This window comes from Rhamphochromis longiceps, linkage group LG20 (assembly GCF_057381845.1).
Source record: "Rhamphochromis longiceps isolate RC_006_pf linkage group LG20, R_longiceps_female_GT1.1, whole genome shotgun sequence".
Taxonomy (NCBI): Eukaryota; Metazoa; Chordata; class Actinopteri; order Cichliformes; family Cichlidae; genus Rhamphochromis; species Rhamphochromis longiceps.
The window spans coordinates 30,423,961-30,444,348 of record NC_140576.1 but is presented as its reverse complement, the minus strand read 5'-3'; the positions used below and the strand labels follow the sequence as shown (position 1 = coordinate 30,444,348).

Here is a 20,388-nt window from a genome sequence, read left to right as displayed (position 1 = left end):
GGACCAAAGTAACAAAGGTCACCATCAGTAACACACTACAACGGCAGGGAATCAAATCCCGCAGTGCCAGACGTGTTCCGCTGCTGAAGCCAGTGCATGTCCAGGCCCGTCTGAAGTTTGCCAGAGAGCACATGGATGATACAGCAGAGGATTGGGAGAATGTCATGTGGTCAGATGAAACCAAAGTAGAACTTTTTGGTATAAACTCAACTCGTCGTGTTTGGAGGAAGAAGAATACTGAGTTGCATCCCAAGAACACCATACCTACTGTGAAGCATGGGGGTGGAAACATCATGCTATGGGGCTGTTTTTCTGCCAAGGGGACAGGATGACTGATCCGTGTTAAGGACAGAATGAATGGGGCCATGTATCGTGAGATTTTGAGCCAAAACCTCCTTCCATCAGTGAGAACTTTGAAGATGAAACGAGGCTGGGTCTTCCAACATGACAATGATCCAAAACACACCGCCCGGGCAACAAAGGAGTGGCTCCGTAAGAAGCATTTGAAAGTCCTGGAGTGGCCTAGCCAGTCTCCAGACCTCAACCCCATAGAAAATCTGTGGCGGGAGTTGAAAGTCCGTGTTGCTTGGCGACAGCCCCAAAACATCACTGCTCTCGAGAAGATCTGCATGGAGGAATGGGCCAAAATACCAGCTACTGTGTGGGCAAACCTGGTAAAGACCTATAGTAAACGGTTGACCTCTGTTATTGCCAACAAAGGTTATGTTACAAAGTATTGAGTTGTATTTTTGTTATTGACCAAATACTTATTTTCCACCCTGATTTACGAATAAATTCTTTACAAATCCTACCATGTGGATTCATGGATTTTTTTTTCACATTCTGTCTCTCACAGTTGAAGTGTACCTCTGGTGCAAATTACTGACCTCTGTCATCATTTTAGGAGGGGGAACTTGCACAATCGGTGGCTGACTAAATACTTTTTTGCCCCACTGTATATAAGATCAACAGGACCCTGAGAGCCTTCATCAGGAACTCAATGGGGATGTGGCGGACAACACTGGAGGCCAACCTCAAGCCCATAGCACAAGTCACCATCAAGTGCGGGATCTACCAAGGAGATGCTCTTTCCCCACTGCTGTTCTGCATAGGCCTGAACCCCCTCAGTGAGATCATTGACAAGACTGGCTACGGATACCGACTACGGAATGGAGCAGTTGTCAGCCACCTCCTGTACATGGATGACATCAAGCTGTATGCCAAGAGTGAACGAGACATCGATTCACTGATCCACACCACCAGGTTATACAGCAATGACATCGGAATGTCGTTCGGGCTGGAGAAGTGTAGTCGGATGATAACAAAGAGAGGGAAGGTAGCCAGAACAGAGGGGATCAAACTACCAGAAGGCAACATTGCAGACATAGAGGACAGTTACAAGTACCTGGGGATCCCGCAGGCGAATGGGAACCATGAAGAGGCCACTAGGAAAGCTGTAACCACCGAGTACCTGCAGAGGGTCAGGCAAGTCCTGAGGAGTCAGCTGAACGGTAAGAACAAGATCCGGGCTATCAACACCTACACCCTGCCCGTGATCGGATACCCTGCTGGGGTAATAGGCTGACCAAAGGAGGAGATAGAAGCCACTGACATCAAGATAAGAAAGCTCCTTACCATGCATGGGGGGTTTCACTCCATGCACGGTACACTGTATGTACCACCGGCAGATAGAGGAGGTGGCTGATATCCAGAAATCCTACCAGTGGCTGGACAAAGCTGGACTGAAAGACAGCACGGAAGCACTAATCATGGCAGCACAGGAACAAGCACTAAGCACAAGATCCATTGAGGCTGGGGTCTATCACACCAGGCAAGACCCCAGGTGCAGGCTGTGTAAAGATGCTCCATAGACAATCCAGCACATAACAGCAGGGCGCAAGATGCTAGCAGGCAAGGCATACATGGAACGCCATAACCAAGTGGCCGGCATAGTGTACAGGAACATCTGTGCCGAGTATAACCTGGAAATCCCGAGGTCAAAATGGGAGATGCCCCCAAGGGTGATGGAGAATGACTGAGCTAAGATCCTGTGGGACTTCCAGATACAGACGGACAAAATGGTGGTGGCTAACCAACCGGACATAGTGGTGGTAGACAAACAGAAGAAGACAGCCGTAGTGATCGATGTAGTGGTTCCGAATGACAGCACTAGGTGCGGTGACTTCCAAGCTAGGCGAGTGGCTCCAGCAGATCCTGGGAAAAACATCGGAGATCTCTGTCCAGAAGAGCGCAGTCCTAGGAACAGCTAAGATACTGCGCAGGACCCTCAAGCTCCCAGGCCTCTGGTAGAGGACCCGAGCTTGAAGGATTGACTGCCCGCAGGGGCGAGTGGGGAATTTTTTTTTTTTTAATATATACATACTCTATATATCGCTATATGTGATGTTGAGATGAACTGCACTCCTGGAAGTGCTTACAAAATGGGTATTATTAAAACCTGATTCTTTGATCCCCATAACAGAACAGAGAAAACCCAACTCAGAGTGGTCAAAACATTTTATATTTAATTCAATCATCTTCCAGAAGAGAGAGCCTTGCACAGCCCAACGCCAATTGCAGAATCCCTAACATTAGAATCATAAAATGTGTCTCATATAGGTGTTATTTTGGTACTTTACACGTCACACAGTTTCAACAGCTCCTAATATGGTACAAGTTCCTCTTTTCTGTCTGGCTTCCCGTATTTATTAATATGCTTGTATAGCTCTAGACTAACTTCCTGTTTTTCAGTCTGGCTTTAGTAACCCCCAAATTACATTAATCCACTACAATTTTGGATGCATTAATACTGTGATTTGAAATGTCCTATAATTCAAATAGAACATCCAAAATGTATCCACTGATTGTGCAAATTGTCTTTCTGAAGTTGTAACTTTTATTAAATTGTCCTTACAGCTTATAGTCTGTAAGGACAATCAGCATAGAGCATACAAAATGAACGGTCAAGTCTCCAGTTCATGCTAATAAATAAGTAAATAAATAAATGGAAAACACCAGAGTGTGAGGTGACAGGGGACACTTTAGTGTACAGTGGTTCCTCGCTATAATGCAGCCTTTCGCGGCCTCGCTGTTTTTTTAGGTGCAATTTTCCATGCTTTTTTTTTTTTTTTTTTTTACAGTGCATTGTGTTCTGCGTCCTGATTGACAATGGTCTACAGCCAATCAATCTTGTGCCGTGTCTCCTGTACAGTACAGAATGCGTTCAGCTTGTCAAATTTACATAAATCTTTGTTCGCTAGCAGTGTGACTCTGAAGTGCTGTACTGTATGTTTGTAAGCTTTCTCCCCAACAAACACAACAATGTTGACAAAATGGTGTGTCAAAGGCACCTGCGGTAGCACCCAAAAGGCACAGGAAGATTTTTTTTTTTTTTTTTCAAAACAGTAGGGCAGGGTTTTTTTTAAAGATGTTTTCTAAGCTTTCTCTTTTTGTTTATGTCTTCTGTGATCTTTGGGGCTTGTTCTGAATTCTCACAAGAGGACAGTGTTGGCCAGGTAAATGTAGGTAATAGGACTGGGACTAGCCAGGATGACTCAGCCAGGACTGGTGTCCTACACCACCACATGTGTGCTGCTTAGCTGTCCAGTCCACTCAATACGGCTGAGGTATGAGGTATGTACTGTATGTGTGAACGAGAAGCTGTACGTTTTTTTAAATAACCATATGAATTATACTGGTGTTTCTGACTATCGCTCATTGTATTAGGGTCATTTAGAGAACTGTTTGCTCCCATTGATCTTTCTTCTGCCAATTAATTTTCATGGTAATACGATAACATGACATTGAGACTAACTGACGACTGTTTCCTCTTTTGTTTACTTACAATTATTTTACATATGATTTGACAGCGCATGATTTGTCAACTTCTATATTCTTCCCTCTCTGATATGTTAAGTTTGTTATTTTAGCCTAATAATGTCCTCCCTCACTAACATCTCTTTGAGCCTGAAAAGCCTCTTCTTCTTCTTCTGGGTCATCTTTTGGCTGTTCCCTTTTGGCGTCACCACAGTGGAGCATCTCCCTCCATCTTATACTACCTGTGACACACCAACCATCTTCGTATCTTTCTTTCCTGTAATATTCTCGATATTCACAAGCTATTGTGAAGAGCTATTTGTGTATATGAGCTATTTGTATATATTAGAGCTATTTCTTATATTTTGTAACTTTGGAATATATTGTATTATTTAATTTAGTTCAGTTTGTTACTGTTCTTATTGTCTGGGAGCAACTGTAACCACATAATTTCCTGAGGCATTAATTCTGATTTCATGACAAGCCTCCTCTTTGGTCTCACTCTTTTCCTCCTGCCTGGCAGCTCCATAGCAGATCAACATTGGTCTTCTGCTTGACTATCTCCAGATCTGCATAGAAATTTCATTGTCCTATATTTGGAAGATTGCTTTTGAAATGTTTAGATTGGTTTTTTTTGTATATTGAAAGCTATGTCAATGATTAAACATGAATATATAAATAATTATTTGTGTGATCTGTAATTTGGAACAGAAAATGCAAAACATGAAAAAAGTCTTAGTATTGGCTAGTTAAAAAATGTTTTTTTAATCAAGCAGTTTAATTGAGTTAGTGATACCAGGAACCATAGTAGTCCATGGTCACATTGAAGGATCCCTGAAACTGCTGGCTAAGAAAAAATGGGTCCCGACAAAACGGTGTTCCTGTCTTTGGGAATGCATAGCAGTGGCAGACATGGGCTGAGGCTCACCTGCGGCTTGGCAGCGTGCAGTGGGGTCCTGCACGCTGCCCTCCAGCGGACGCAAGGCAGGTCCCGTGGGTGCGCAGAACCCAAACTCTACTACAGCAGGTCCCTCCTGCGCTCTGGCCACCGCCGACCTCTGACTCCGGCTGCAAGGGACTCTCCCACATGCTGTCCGCTGGCTTAGGTCAAGCACCACAGTCCAGCACCTTGACCCCCGGGTCCGGCAGAGCAGGTCCCTCTGGTGCTCTGTCCAATGGGTTGGGCTGAGCAGGTGGTGGAAACTGAGGTTGCTCGACTGCCCTCCTCTGTGGAACAGGAACAGGTGAAGGCACCTGCCGGTCACCAACCGCCTCCCATCTGTGGATGGGGGTGAGGTCAGCAGTCCGGAGCAGTCCGGATATCAGCCACTCCACTGCAGTCAAGGGACACCGGTGGTGTCGGCCAGGAGCAGACTTTAGCAGCCAGACTCTATATCAGGTGTATCTGGTGCTCACTCCGGTTCTCCAGTTCCTCCACCTCTCGGGGCGACACCGCTGCCTTCTCCCTCTGCGTGGCCACCAGCTCAGCCACCATTTCAGGATCCAGTTCAATCCTTTTATATGCAGGGGAGAAAGATGCAGCTCAGGTGTGTCCGCCTCCCCCGCAGCCTCACCACCGACCACGCCACAGAGACCTACCACAGGTGTAACACAGCATCACTGGTCAGTAAAGCCCAACAACAACTACTTCCTCCGCAAGCTGAGGAGAGCACCTCAACACCTATTATGAGCACCTTCTACAGAGGCACTGTTGAGAGTATTCTCACCAGCTGCATCACTGTGTGGTATGACTCTTGCAAAAAGCTGCATCGAGTAGTGAGAACATCCGAAAGGATCGTGGGCGCTTCTTTTCTCTCCCTCCAGGATATCTATTGCACACACCTCACCTGAAAAGCCCTCTACATTACAGGTGACTCCACTCATCTGTCCAACAGCTTCTTCAGTTTGCTGCCATAAGCAATGCACTTGATTTCTTCTTATGGTTGCCTTTGTCTTCACAGTTACCTTCATTTCCCACTTACTAACCTTCAGCACTTCCCGATTCACTAAATTACCTCCATCTGTGCTCTTCTCTCGCTCATTTTCTTCATCAGCTGATAAAAGTACCCCTTGCATCTTATCAATACACTTTTTCATCCCTTTACTAGTCAATTTCCCTACATTTTATGTCAGGTCTGTAGTAAGAAGCGGACCCAAACACAGTGGTGATTTCCCCAAATTCCACCCAGTGCTTGTTTCCATGGCATGAATCGTGAATCTTCAATTCTCTGTACAATGGCTCCGCCCCCATGACAAACTCCATTCCCAAATCTTAGTGAGAAAAAAAAAACATCAGTCTATCGGGCAAGCAGTGCGCACACAAAGTTTTCACTAGCGAACAGGGGCTTTAATGACAAGTAAACTCAACGATCTGGCATCGACTGAAGCTCAGCCACACAGTTAAGTAGGGAGGCTGATGACGATGACAATCAGCTGCAGCTGGTGAGGGCTGTGAGCAGCAGGTGTGGCAGACTTCAGCCTGGGAATACTTCTCGGTCAAATGACGCTTGAAACCAGACTTCCGGACACACACATCAAAACACAGAAACACACAAACAGGGTAGGGAACTGGGAGGTGAGCCGAGACAAAACAAATCACACAGACATAACGGGCAGGTCGAACGGCGAGGACATTTAAATTCACTTCCTTGCCTTTCATTCTCTCTCACCGGTTCTGAACATGCATTCACCCGCTCCTCTAGTTCTGTCTTTAACCAACAATATCACAACCCAGGCCCTGACCGGTCGAGTATTGAAATGTTGATGATGTGCATGTTTGGTAAAGAATCAAACAGGGGCATCTGGGCTTGTGGCTGGCATTAGGACTACACTGGCTTGTGGCCATCTTGACTTTTTGATTTAAAATCCACTGTGGGGTTGTGTGGAGGCAAAATTACAGTCTTTGTCCAGCAAATTTTGGACCTGACTCTATAGGCTCATCCGTACTGGCTTCACCTGGGATACATGAAAAACATTATGGATCTTGATGTTGTGGGAAGATTCAAATAAACAGTTACAGGGTTGATGATAGACTGCATTTCAAAAGGACCACTTGTAAGAGAGCCAAACCTTCTGGCCAGCTTGGTAGGAGGGAGCTGGAACACAACGTTGATCAGCCAGATGCTTGTTGTGTTACACTGACCTGAGGAAAGCTGCCTGTGTGGTCCTCCATAAACGGTGGCAGCGGTGCGTGTGTTGCTGCATGGAGGGTACAGCCAGTTCTCCCTCTGTGATGGTCAGAAGAAGAGGTTGGTATCCCAGGGACGCCTCAAAAGGTGACCCTGAATCCTCCCTTAGTTATGCTGCAATAGACGTAGGCTGCCAGGGGATTCCCATGATGCATTGAGTTTTTCCTTTCCAGTCACCTTTCTCACTCACTATGTGTTAACCCTTTAAAACTGGTCGGAGTGGGTACGCTCTGTTTTGCGTAACTAGTTTTAAATCCCTGTAGAACTGCAACCACATAAGCTAGCTCAATAAAAATTTTTTGCATAAGAAACCGGAGGAGTTGTACTTACATCTTATGCCATCAGCTTGCCATAGGTCACGGTTTCCTTCCACATATAGCTTTGCAAAACAAAGACATAATATTCCAGAAACACGCTTCGCCAATCCGATCAGCTATTCATAACACTTCCTAGTTGGAATAGAGGTCAGCGTGAGCTATCGCATGTCCACCATTACCTGCCCAAAACCGGAAGTGACGTCATTTTCACAGAAAATGTAGTTTTTTTTTTACCTTTGGGGCCTTATAAGCCTACACTGGTGTTTTTAAAAGTCATGTTTGACTTTATGCTTTTCTGTATAGTTTCTGGGATGCTTAGAACTCAAATTGCACTGCAGGAAATAGTTTAATTTGATGCACATGGAGGTTTTTTGCAAATTTGCATTATAATGGGGTGGCTGTAGCTCAGGCGGTAAAGCAGGTCATCTACTGATCGGAAGGTTGGTGGTTCGATTCCCCTAGTCTGCATGCCAAATATCCTTGGGCAAGATATTAACCCCAAAATTGCTCTCCGATGCATACATCGGCGTATGAATGTGTGTGAATGTTACTTAGAAAGCACTTAGATCAATGTGCTTGTGCGAATGGGTGTGAATGGGTGAATGCACAAGTTGTGTAAAGCGCTTTGAGTGCTCAGAAGAGTAGAAAAGCGCTATATAAGAACGAGTCCATTTACCGTTTAATATTTTTTCTTCGTTTTTCCTGCAGTATATAAAAATTGGTGTATCTCAAAAATAAAACTATGAAGACACTCAAAATAAATTTCCTGTTGTTGGAAACTATTTTGTGCAACTTTTTTGTATTTCCAGTTTTGAGGGATAAACCTCTTAAATTTCTCTAACTAGAAATATATGTAAAAGTATATATTTCTTTTTTGTAGTTTATTGCACTTTTTTGCAATTTGCGTAACTATTATGCACTTAATGCATACATATTATTAAAGTTTGGGCTATAATGGTTGTATTAATGTATAGCAACTTGAAATGCTCCCAAAAATGGCACTACAGCATGTAAAAATATAAAGATAAGCTCTGGCGGACTTGGTTCTATGGTAGGTCTTAAAGGGTTAATAGACCTCTCTGCATTGAATCATACTTGTTATTAATCTCTGTCTCTCTTCCTTTATCCTGTCTTCCTTCTCTCACCCCAACCAGTCGCAGCAGATGGCCCCGCCCCTCCCTGAGCCTGGTTTTGCCGGAGGTTTCTTCCTGTTAAAACTGAGTTTTTCCTTCCCACTGTTGCCAAAGTGCTTGCTCGTAGGGGGTCATATGATTGTTGGGTTTTTTTCTGTTGTATAATTGTACGATCTACAATTGAATTAAATTGACCCTGCAAGGGTTCAGAGAGGGGGATTAATGGAAGCCCCAACCTCTTGGCGAGGGTCTCATTGATAAAATGTTGTTCTGCCCTAGAGTCAACACATTTTCAGTCAGGCCTGTCAGTATCCCCACAGCTACTGATGGGCAGCATCTTTTAGCTGCGAGGGGCAGGAATCTGCAAAATGCCCCTTCTTTTCACCTACAATCTATCTTATTCTTCAATCAGGGTAGGACAGCTTGGCATGGCCGAACTGCATTGGCTATTCCTACCAGTCCACCTGCTCGTGTTCCACCTAGCGCCGGTCTGCAGACAGAGACCCTTTCCAGGGGCTCGAGCTTCTACCAGCCTGCCGAGGTCCACCAGTCCATTTTCCATACTCATGCATATGATCATCTGCCCTGACACACATAGCAATGAAAGCATCCAAAGATTTGGGCATTTCTTTTGTAGCCAACTCACATTTAAACTCCTCATTTAGGCTGTTCAGGAATGCTCCAGGGAGCGCATTCTCCTCCCAACCCATCTCCTCACCCAAAACCCAGAAGTCCACTGAGAAATCTGCCATGCTTTTTCTGCAACCTTTATCAAAAACCTTTATCAGAATTTAGCCAAAAGGTCATTATATCATCACTTATTATGATGGCGGCGCGTGAACAACGCGAGGCTCAGTGTCTCTCCAGAATCTGCTATTTAGCGGTTTTTTATCTACTTTTAACCGGATTATTCGTCCAGAATTGCTGTGCGTTGCTGACCTACAGCAGACAAGAGCTTCTGGACATCTGGACTCATAACTCCAACAGTTTTATCGCCGATCTCCGACTCATCCCAGAGATCTCCAGGACACCGGAGGCTGCCCACTCTCCCTGGCCGGGCGGAAGTGCACGCAGACAGCGCAGAGATCGTAAACAAAGGCGAGGTAGGCGCGGAGGGCTACGGGCTAAGCTAAAGCTAACACCACACCGGCTGCCTTTACCCAGTATTTTCCTCGCTAATGGCCGTTCTCTGGCAAACAAAATGGATGAGATACAGCTCTCCATCACTAACAACTGACGGATTATGGACTCAAATGTCATGTTTTTCACCGAAACATGGTTGAACAACAGCTGCCTGGACAATGTTATCGAGTTAGCAGGACGCCACACACACTGAGCCGACAGGCTAGCAGATGACTCCGGCAAGACCAGAGGTGGAGGTTTGTGCATTTACATTAACAATGCTTGGTGCATGAACTCCACTACTACTGAGAGTCACTGCTCACCTAATGCGGAGTTTTTAATGGTCAAATGCAGACCTTATTATCTCCCCAGAAAACTCACTTCGATCATACTCACTGCCGTGTATATCCCCCCCGATGCTAATGCTAGGTTGGCCATGAAAGAACTTTCTGCAGCCATTAACAAACACCATAATAAACACCCCAAGGCTGCTTTTATTGTTGCTGACGACTTCAACCACACCAACTTAAAGACAGTCCTCCCCAGATTCCACCAACATGTCTCCTGCCACACCAGAGGAGACAAGACTTTAGACCATGTGTATTCCAACCTGGCTGGAGCCTACAAAGCCACACCCCTCCCCCACATTGGACAATCGGACCATCTCTCCCTGTTCCTCACACCTAGGTATTCACCACTCATCCAACGTGTGAAACCTGCTGTGAGGACAATTAAAGTGTGGCCAGAGGGGGCAGACGCAGTGCTCCAGGACAGATTTAAAAACACAGACTGGAATATGTTCACCCACACAGACCTGGACCAGTACGCCTCATCTGTACTGGATTACATCTCCGAAACCACAGACAGTGTCACCACCCAGAAACGGATCACCATGTACCCCAACCAGAAGCCTTGGATGAACCGGGATGTTCGTCTCCTCCTGAAGGCCCGCAACACTGCCTTTAGGTCAGGAGATGCACACGCCTACAGTACAGCCAGGGCTAATCTAAAGAAGGGCATCAAAAAAGCCAAACACCATTACAAAAAGAAGGTAGAAGAACACTTCTCCAACTCCAACCCCCGACGCATGTGGCAAGGACTCCAGACCATTACAGACTACAGGACCACCAAACCCTCCCCCGCATCCTCTGATGTCTCCTTCCTCAACGAGCTCAACAACTTTTATGCTCGTTTTGACCGAGGGAACCCCACAACCACAACCAAAGCAGACATGACGCCAGACCACCAACCTCTGACTCTCTCCCCCACCGATGTAGGAGCGGTGCTGAGCAGGATCAATGTCCACAAGGCTGCAGGTCCCGATGGCATCCCCGGGCGTGTTCTCAGAGCGTGTTCTGGGGAGCTTGCAGGAGTGCTCACAGACATATTCAATCTGTCCTTGGCCCACGCTGTGGTACCGGCCTGCTTCAAATCCACCTCCATCGTCCCGATACCCAAAAACTCCAACCCATCTTGCCTCAATGACTACCGCCCAGTAGCACTCACCCCCATCATCACTAAGTGCTTAGAGCAGCTGGTCCTAGCACACTTTATATCCTGTCTCCCCCCCACCCTGGACCCCCACCAATTCGCATACCGCCAGAACAGGAGCACAGAGGATGCAGTCTCCATCGCACTGCACTCTGTCCTCTCACACCTGGACAACAACAACACATACGCCAGAATGCTGTTTATAGACTTCAGTTCAGCATTCAATACAATCCACCTCTCACAACTCATCAGGAAACTGACAGACCTGGGCATCAGTTCCCTCATCTGCAAATGGTTACTGGACTTCCTGACCAACCGCCCCCAACATGTCCGGCTGGATAATCGCTGCTCATCTACAATCACAATGAACACCAGTGTACCACAAGGCTGTGTGATGAGCCCTTTCCTCTACTCCCTCTTCACCCACGACTGCAGACCTGCTGATGGTTCCAACACCATCATTAAGTTTGCAGATGACACCACGGTGATTGGCCTCATCAGTGACAACGATGAGGCCGCCTACAGGGAGGAGGTGGATAGTCTGGCTGAGTGGTGCGACAGAAACAACCTGCTGCTTAACACCGAGAAGACCAAGGAGCTCATCGTGGACTACAGGAGGAATGCTGACCCACATCCACCCATCCACATTAAGGGGACGGCTGTGGAGCGTGTGAGCAGCTTCAAGTTCCTGGGAGTCCACATCTCCGAGGATCTCATCTGGATGACCAACTGCTCCAAGCTGGTCAAGAAGGCTCACCAGCGCCTCTTCTTCTTGAGGACTCTGAGGAAGAACCACCTGTCCTCAGACATCCTGGTGAACTTCTATCGCTGTACCATCGAGAGCATCCTGACCAACTGTATAACAGTCTGGTACGGGAACTGCTCTGCCTCGGACCGGAAGGCGTTGCAGAGGGTCGTGAAAACTGCCCAGCGCCTCGCTGGAGCACCACTTCCTGCCATAAAAGACATCTACAGGAAGCGGTGTCTGAAAAGGGCTGGGAAAATCATCAAAGACCCCAGTCACCCATCACATGGATTCTTCACCCTCCTGCCCTCTGGGAGGCGCTACAGGAGCCTCCGGACTAAGACCACCAGGTACCGGAACAGCATCTTCCCCACAGCTGTCAGACTCCTGAACTCTGCCTCCTGACATCTGACCCACGTTAAACTCATGGACTGAACATACACACACACACAATGGACAACTGTACCCTCAAACACACAATAATAACATGGACTGAACCACCACTCACAACCACTAGCACTTTATATAGCCTCTGTAGAAATTATCCACACCCTCACTTATCTTAACTGCACTACTGTATAGCTCTGTGTAAACAATCATTCTGTACATATGATAATTTTTAACCCTACAACTGTTTACAACTTGCATAGTTCCCATTTCTGTATAGCTGTATATCTCAGATGTCTGTAAAGTTATTTATTTCATATTCTGTATAGTTTTTCATATTTATATCCTGTTCATATCCTGTACATAGCTTGTACTCACTACAGCCTGTACATACCTATAGTTATAGACCAAGGAACTGATCGTGGACTTCAGGAAGACCAGGAAACACTTGACCCCTGTTTCAATCCAGGGGGTCAGTGTTGACATTGTGGAGGACTATAAATACCTTGGAGTACACATTGACAATAAACTGGACTGGGCTAAAAACACCACAGCACTTTACAGGAAGGGCCAGAGTCGTCTCTATTTTTTGAGGCGACTGAGGTCCTTCAACATCTGCCAGAAAATGCTGAGGATTTTCTATGAGTCTGTGGTGGCCAGTGCGATCCTCTATGATGTTGCATGCTGGGGGAGCAGGCTGAGGGTCGCAGATGCCAACAGACTTAATAAACTGATCCGTAAGGCCAGCAATGTTGTGGGGATGGAGCTGGACTCCCTCAAGGTGGTGTCGGAGAGGCGGATGCTGTCCAAGATAAAGACAATGTTGGATAACACCTCCCACCCACTCCATGACATGTTGGTCAGTCACAGGAGCTCGTTCAGTGAGAGACTGAGATTACTGAAAAGCACCACTGAACGACACAGGAAATCATTCCTGCCTGTGGCCATCTCCCTGTACAACGCATCCACTTAACACACTGTTTGCTGCTACAGCTACACATGTTTCTTTTCCAAATATTTATTTATAAGTGACTTATGTATGTATGTATGTATATATATGTATATATTGTACTATTCTTAGTTAGTGTATTGTCTGTCTTGTCTTAATGTTGGTTTAAAATGGAGCACTGTAACAAAAAATAATTTCCCCCAGGGATCAATAAAGTATTCTGATTCTGATTCTGATTATAGAATATTCACAACATACTTCATACCGTGTACATTATAACATACCATAATAGACCCATTTCTGTAATATACTTACATATCTATATTATTGCTAATATATATTGTAATATATCTATATCACTAAAGCACTTCTGGATGGATGCAAACTGCATTTCGTTGCCCTGTACCTGTGCATGTGCAATGACAATAAAGTTGAATTCTAATTCTAATTCTAATATGAGATCTCTGGGTGAGTCCTTAGTACTGCTTGTGCTCATTTCAGCGCTCGCCCCGTCACCAGTTCCACCACAAATGAAACCTTGGCACAGTCTGAAGCATAGGCTTGACTCTGCTGTCTGAAAAGCACATTGCATGAGAAAACCTGCACTTTTATCCAACTCTGTCAATATTTTTTCCGACACCAGCAGCGGATGCTCCCAAGGAAAGGGTGAAGGGGAGGTAGAGGACAGGCAGCAGGAAGGTAGAGAGGGTGGAACATTTTCTGCCATGGTGAGGTTGAAACATACATTTCAGTTTGGTAACAACCTGGAGGAGCACATTCTGTTCCTTTGAGATATGCTGCAGCATTTTCTTATGGCGATCCAAAAAATCTGCCTGAAGTGACAGCTCTCGCTGAACAGGGCTCGAGTCCACTGGGTCCTTTGCTGGCTGGATCATTCTGTCAGGTCTGTGGTAAGAAGCGAACCCAAACGCAGCACTCTTCCAACACAAAGTTTTCACTAGCGAACTGGGGATGTACTGACGAGTAAACTCAACGATCCAGCTTCGAATGAAGCTCTGTCACACAGTTAAAATAGGGAGGCTGCTAACGATGACAATCAGCTCCAGCTGGCGAGGGCTGATGAGCAGCAAGTGTGGCCGACTTCAGCCTGGGAATACTTCCCGGTCAAATGACACTTGAAACTGGACTTCCGGAAACACACACATCAAAACACAGAAACACACAAACAGGGAAATAGAGAACCGGGAAGGGAGCCGAGACAAAACAAAGCACATGGACACAACGGGCAGGTCAACCGGCGAGGACATTTTAATTCACTTCCATGCCTTTCATTCTCTCTCACCGGTTCTGAACATGCATTCACCTCTAGTTTTGTCTAGCCAACAATATCACAACCCAGGCCCTGACCGGTCGGGTACGGAAATGTTGATGATGTGCATGTTTGATTTGGCAAAAACTCAAACGGGCATCTGGGCTTGTGGCTGGCATTAGGACTAAACTGGCTTGTGGCCATCCCCCTACCTGGGTTCAATTACATCACATCTTGACTTTTTGATTTAAAATCCACTGTGGGGTTGTGTGGAGGCAAAATTACAGTCTTTCTCCAGCAAATTCTGGATATGACTCTAAGACATTGATTTTTAAAATAAAGGTACTGTTATGGCAATAGCTTAAGAAAATGCACTTGAAGACATTAAAAATCCTCTTTTTTAACATTATATAGAGGACATGGCAGTATGAAACATATACAAAAACCCACACACCTACAGTCGATTTAGAATCACTAATTAACATAACGACATACATGTCTTTTATAAGAGACAGATAAGACGAAGCTGGAGTACCCAGAGAGAACCGCCAATCCCCACACAGAAAGGCCCAGGCTGCATTCAAACCCTGGAGCTTATAGTATGAGGCACCAGTGCCACCACACCACCATGCTATCTGAAAGCAAATGCCAAATGTCTAGCAAGTGATAGTTTAATCTTTGATGTTTGTTTTTTTTAAAGGATCAGTGCATAGGATTTATAGGCATTTAGCCATAAGTTTACAAATTCAAACTCACTAAATATACCTTTCACTTTCCAAAACGCAAATGCCTAGGGGAGCCAGCATAACAGAAGAAGACCCATCCAGGTCATCGTACTATAAGGAGCTTGGAAAGAAAAGCGTCTGGACTTCTTTAGGTTGCTTGAAGACGTTTCACCTCTCATCCGAGAAGCTTCTTCAGTTCTAGGGTCAAATGGTGGGGAGTCCCAGATTTAAGCACCGTGGGAGTGTCTCCTCAAGAGGGACAATGGATACCCTATGATTCTCTACCTAAGCATACGAGCCGAGGTGTGAAAACAGGTGTGGGTCACAATCAGCCACGGTTTCGGGTGAGCTCATTGTGAAACCCAGCCCCACCCTATCATGTGATTTCCTGAGGTCAGATGGCCCAGGGTGTGAGTGGGCGTTAAGGCGTCTGGGAAGGGATCTCAAAACTGGATTATAGATGGCAGACAGTTGGTGTCGTAAGCCACTGCCTCTGTTCAAAGATGGTCGCTCACAGTGGACATACTGTCAAATGGCTTCTTTCACTCCTTTTTCAAACCATCTGTCTTCTCTGTCCAATATGTGAACATTGGCATCCTCGAAAGAGTGACCTTTGACCTTTAGATGCAGATGGACCACCAAGTCTTGTCCCGTGGAGGTGGCTCTTCTGTGTTGTGCCATGCGTTTATGAAGTGGCTGTTGGGTCTCTCCAATGTAGAGGTCTGAGCATTCCTCGGTACACTGTACAGCATACACCACATTGTTAAGTTTGTGTTTAGGAGTTTTTCTTTTGGATGAACCAGTTTTTGTGTGAGTGTGTTGCTGGGTCTGAAGTACACTGGGATGTTGTGCTTGGAGAAGACTCTCCTGAGTTTTTCCGATACACCGGCTACATAGAGGATGTCACTAAGGAAGGAGGCACGTTGTACAAAATGCTCAGGGTAGAAATGCAACATATAAGACCCAGTCCATTTAGCTAACAAAAACAAGGCAGTTTGTAGGTGATTGTAAAGAAAAGATGAGATAATTATTTATATTACCCTTCAGTTTTGGCACTGGGCCCCCCCTGTAGCCTGAACAATGGTCCTTTATATAGAAAGTCAGTAATAATATCTTGAAATATCAGAGTTACATTTTCAAGTACCTCTCACTTTGTCTTTTTCATATCTGACTTTTTGTCATCTGAGTACAATGTGTCAGCTTGCAGCTCAAAGTCTAGGATTTTTCCCATGGTTAGCCCACAAGCGGTATTACAGCTTATGTCCTATATCATAGAGGGCTTTATATTTTATTTTGGTATCTCTATCCTGTTCTCAGTTGAAGTGTTCTCCGTTTTCATTTAGTTTGAAACAAATTAATAAGGGGTATAACATTTTCCTCCTAGAATACTCTAGAACTTGAAATTTGTTTAAAATTTACCCTATCAAGCCATATTCTGTAATCGCCCCACAGCCCTGTTCAGAGGGCTTTTTTGCTACAGCTGCTTCAAATCTCTTCAAAAAGCCAGATGCAATTTTCACTCATACGATGTTTTATCTTCCAATGAATATGCAACAGGGCAATTATAGACAATTATGCTAACAATAGCAACAAAGGCAGCAAACACACACACATTCATTGTGTATTTGTGTTTGCAGATCTTCCAGAAGTAACCCCCTCGCAGCAACATCCCACAGCTCTCACAGCCGCATATGCTCTGGATTTGTTTGGTTAAATGATCAAAGCAAATGGCAATTGTATAAGGTAAAGGTTGTTGTCTTCCCTTTCTTTGCCAAACTTGCAACTTACATTTAAGATTTTAGGTTTTTGCATCATCAGAGGAATAAAAGTTGAAATGAGCCCATACTGAAGGCTTTGTTTTTCATCAATCTTTGTAAACTAGTAAAAGATTACTCTTAGAGATATAAAATCTCTTTCCTCTCAAGAGGACTCTCCATTTATATGAACAAACTGGAGTCTATTAGATAGATATGATACAAACTACTGCAGCGCAGTACCTGTAATACCTACAGCATGTTCTAATCGCTCTAATAGGACATTATGGTCAACAGTATTGAACGCTGCACTGAGGTCTAGCAGGACAAGCACAGAGATGAATTTAAATTTAGGGGTTTTCAGAATCAGATTCTTCTAATTATAAAGCTACTAAAGATTCAGACACAAAGCCTACCTCATTTCTGCAGATTAATTTTCTTATTTTGTGTTTTTCCTGTTGCACATTTCTAACTTTTCTTTTATTTCATTAGAAAATGTACAAATTAAAATGACACAAGATACAATAAAACCTGACTGCATAAACAGTTTCTAATGGAGAATTTATTTTGAAACTGTTCTGGTGTATAATTTGTTTCCAATGACAGGCAAGGAAGGCTGGTCCATTGGTCCAATCAGGTTTGAAGGGGGATTTAAACACCAGCAATCCTTCACTGTATAACCTGGTATAGTCATAGCTACCTCTTGCACCAACCTTTTCGTAGCTCTCAGCTTCAACATGTTTATGCTGGCGGAGCTGTTTGGCAACTGACTTTGGCAGCATTTGGTGAAGCAGATCTTCAGCCAGCTGCCTCTGGTGCTTAAGGTCTTGTGTTTTCTCCTTCAGACTGTGGGCATAGTTCTGTATCCACTCTGTCATCTGTTTGAAAGAGAACATCACCACAGGGTAGATAAGACATGCCATGGCCAGCAGGCATATCCTCATACTGAGGCCTGAAGAGATGGATCGAGAGCCCGCCCTGAGAGCCAACACTGCACGATCAAATAAACACTGCTGAGTGTTTGTCAGAGCTTGAATTCCAGTGTGAGACCCAGACAGACGTTCCGTACTTGTGCCAGAGATCTGCCATTGACTTGTGTCAAAAATATAGGAATGCTGAACATCCAGCGTAGTGTTTATCTCGTGGTCTATGTTTTCTAGCCAACAGTCATTCAGTTTCTCTGTCAAAACCCTGGCAAAGCTGAGGTAGCTCAGAATGTATGACCATCTAAACTGGAAGCCAGTAGGAGTTTGCATGTGGCCAAAGTCTCTCAACTGGTGGTTGAGCTCAATAAATGTGACCAACAGTCTTGCAGACAGTACATCTCTCCAATTAGAATTCTGTTTGGCCTTTACCAAAGTATCTTCTACTGTACACCAGACGTCAAGAAGTCTTTCAATAGCCAGTGAGAAAGCAAGAATTCCACTTTCACTGGTAATGTTTGTATCCTGTGAAGTATTTAAAAATCCTTGAATGCTCCTCACTAGCTCTTTGCAAAAGCTAGGAAACTCAGTACTGCAAGGAATCCCGATGTCATTACTTCGACCCACCAGTTTGTCACAGTGATTATCAAAGATGAGAAAAAGCATCTTAGGAAAACTTGCCTCAGCTGTCTCATTCCCTACTTTTTTGGAAAATAAATGTCTCGTCTTTTGAAGTTTACTGACAAGTTGCAGGAGAGTTAGAGTCTTGCATGAAGTCAGCTCGCTGTAAGCTGCTTCTGTAGTGTACAGCAAGTCAAAGTTGGAGTTGACGTCGATGAATACAGATCCGAGCAGGGCCATGAAAGAGAGGAGGCAGGCTGTCAGAATCCGACGAACAGTCTGGTTGCTGCCTGAATGGGAAAATATGGAACATCTGCAAAAGAAGAATACAGTTTGTTTAATGTGCTTCAGACTAACTATCCAATGCTAAGTACTGTCTAAATGCTAATTACAGGCACTGTTTTTGTTCCTTTTAGACAAATACCGGTTTCTAGACTCTGTATTTTTAAGCTTTAATGTTATTGCGCCCACTATGCTGGCACACATGCGAATTAGTGCTAAGTGACACATTAAAAAAAACAAGAATTGAACCACACAGCTCATAGCAGGCCATGTTATTTGTCAGGTGAATATGCAAGTGCATATTATTTGCATTACAAATATTCCAAAGGACATCACTACCAGACGTTTAACTGGGTTTTAGTCCTTTTTTAAAAAAAATGTATTTTGCTGGGACTGTTGCAACACATCATACAACATGTTGTTGTTGGGTATTTTTAATATTAGTGGGAATAATCTCACTATATGTTATTGTACAGATACATTCTTTATTAAAATGGCCTGTATTTATATAGCGCTTTACTAGTCCCTAAGGACCCCAAAGCGCTTTACATATCCAGTCATCCACCCATTCACACACACATTCACACACTGGTGATGGCAAGCTACATTGTAACCACAGCCACCCTGGGGCGCACTGACAGAGGCGAGGCTGCCGGACACTGGCGCCACCGGGCCCTCTGACCACCACCAGTAGGCAACGGGTGAAGTGTCTTGCCCAAGGACACAACGACGAGACTGTCCAAGCCGGGGCTCGAACCGGCAACCTTCCGATTACAAGGCGAACTCCCAACTCTTGAGCCACGATCGCCCATTATTACTGTTATATTTAGTGGTAGAATCGTTACAAAACAATAGATCCTATTATGTGCTATTGTCAAATATTATTATTATTATTTCTCAAGGACTGATATAGGGACACAATTCTTGCCCCAAATCATTTGACTCTGTGGTGAGATGGCTGCTTTTACTTCTGTCAGGCGTATGTCTTATGGATCTTGAATTATTTATAATGTTAAAACAAAGTCCTAAAAACACCTCCCTATTTAAGTGAGGGAGGACAGGAATAGATTAATTAACAGAATGTAGAATCGGAGAAATTAGAAAAATTCTAGTGAAAAGTGAAGATTTGCCTTCTTCCTGTGTACTCTTTGGTCTGGACCCATTTGAGTGCCCAGTATAGTCCTATTATAACTTGATCATGGATTTTCAGAGAAAAGCAGGGGAATGATCTGAAAAGCTTGTGTTCAGGTCATTCACCTGACCTGAACACAAGCCTGGAGACGAGCTACTTCAGTTTTTGTTTTTATTATTTTATCATGACGATATAACTTGTGGTTGTGAATTTATTAACTTTATCAAATGAATAGTGCTGAGTAGCATTTTGTAGATTTAATTAAGTGAAAGCCTCTTTATGAGGTACACCAGGCACCTCCCTTCAGCCTTTTTAGCCAACCTAAACTGCCAGCTCATTAGTAGGAAGCCTCAGACCAAATCCCTCCACAACTTCCACATTACTTTTCTTTTTGTTGTCACTTTTTTGATTTTCACCGAGTTTTTAATTACTTGGTGTGATGTCGCAGTTTCTCAGTGCAAAACAGTTATATCTTATAGGACAGAACACATAAACCTTAACTTTAATGTTGTTGAGTGTAGAGGTCCACCAAT

At 44.5% G+C, this 20,388-nt stretch overlaps 1 protein-coding gene across 1 annotated transcript in view; it reads right to left on the bottom strand.

Annotated features, from left to right (window-relative positions):
- LOC146645612 (uncharacterized) overlaps window positions 1-20,388 on the bottom strand; it is a 41,188-nt gene that overhangs the window by 20,325 nt on the left and 475 nt on the right. Inside the window, exon 2 of the mRNA XM_085394219.1 lies at window positions 17,611-18,754. Within this exon, the coding sequence (XP_085250345.1) occupies window positions 17,611-18,754 (1,144 nt within the window). The remainder of the gene's footprint in view (window positions 1-17,610; window positions 18,755-20,388) is intronic.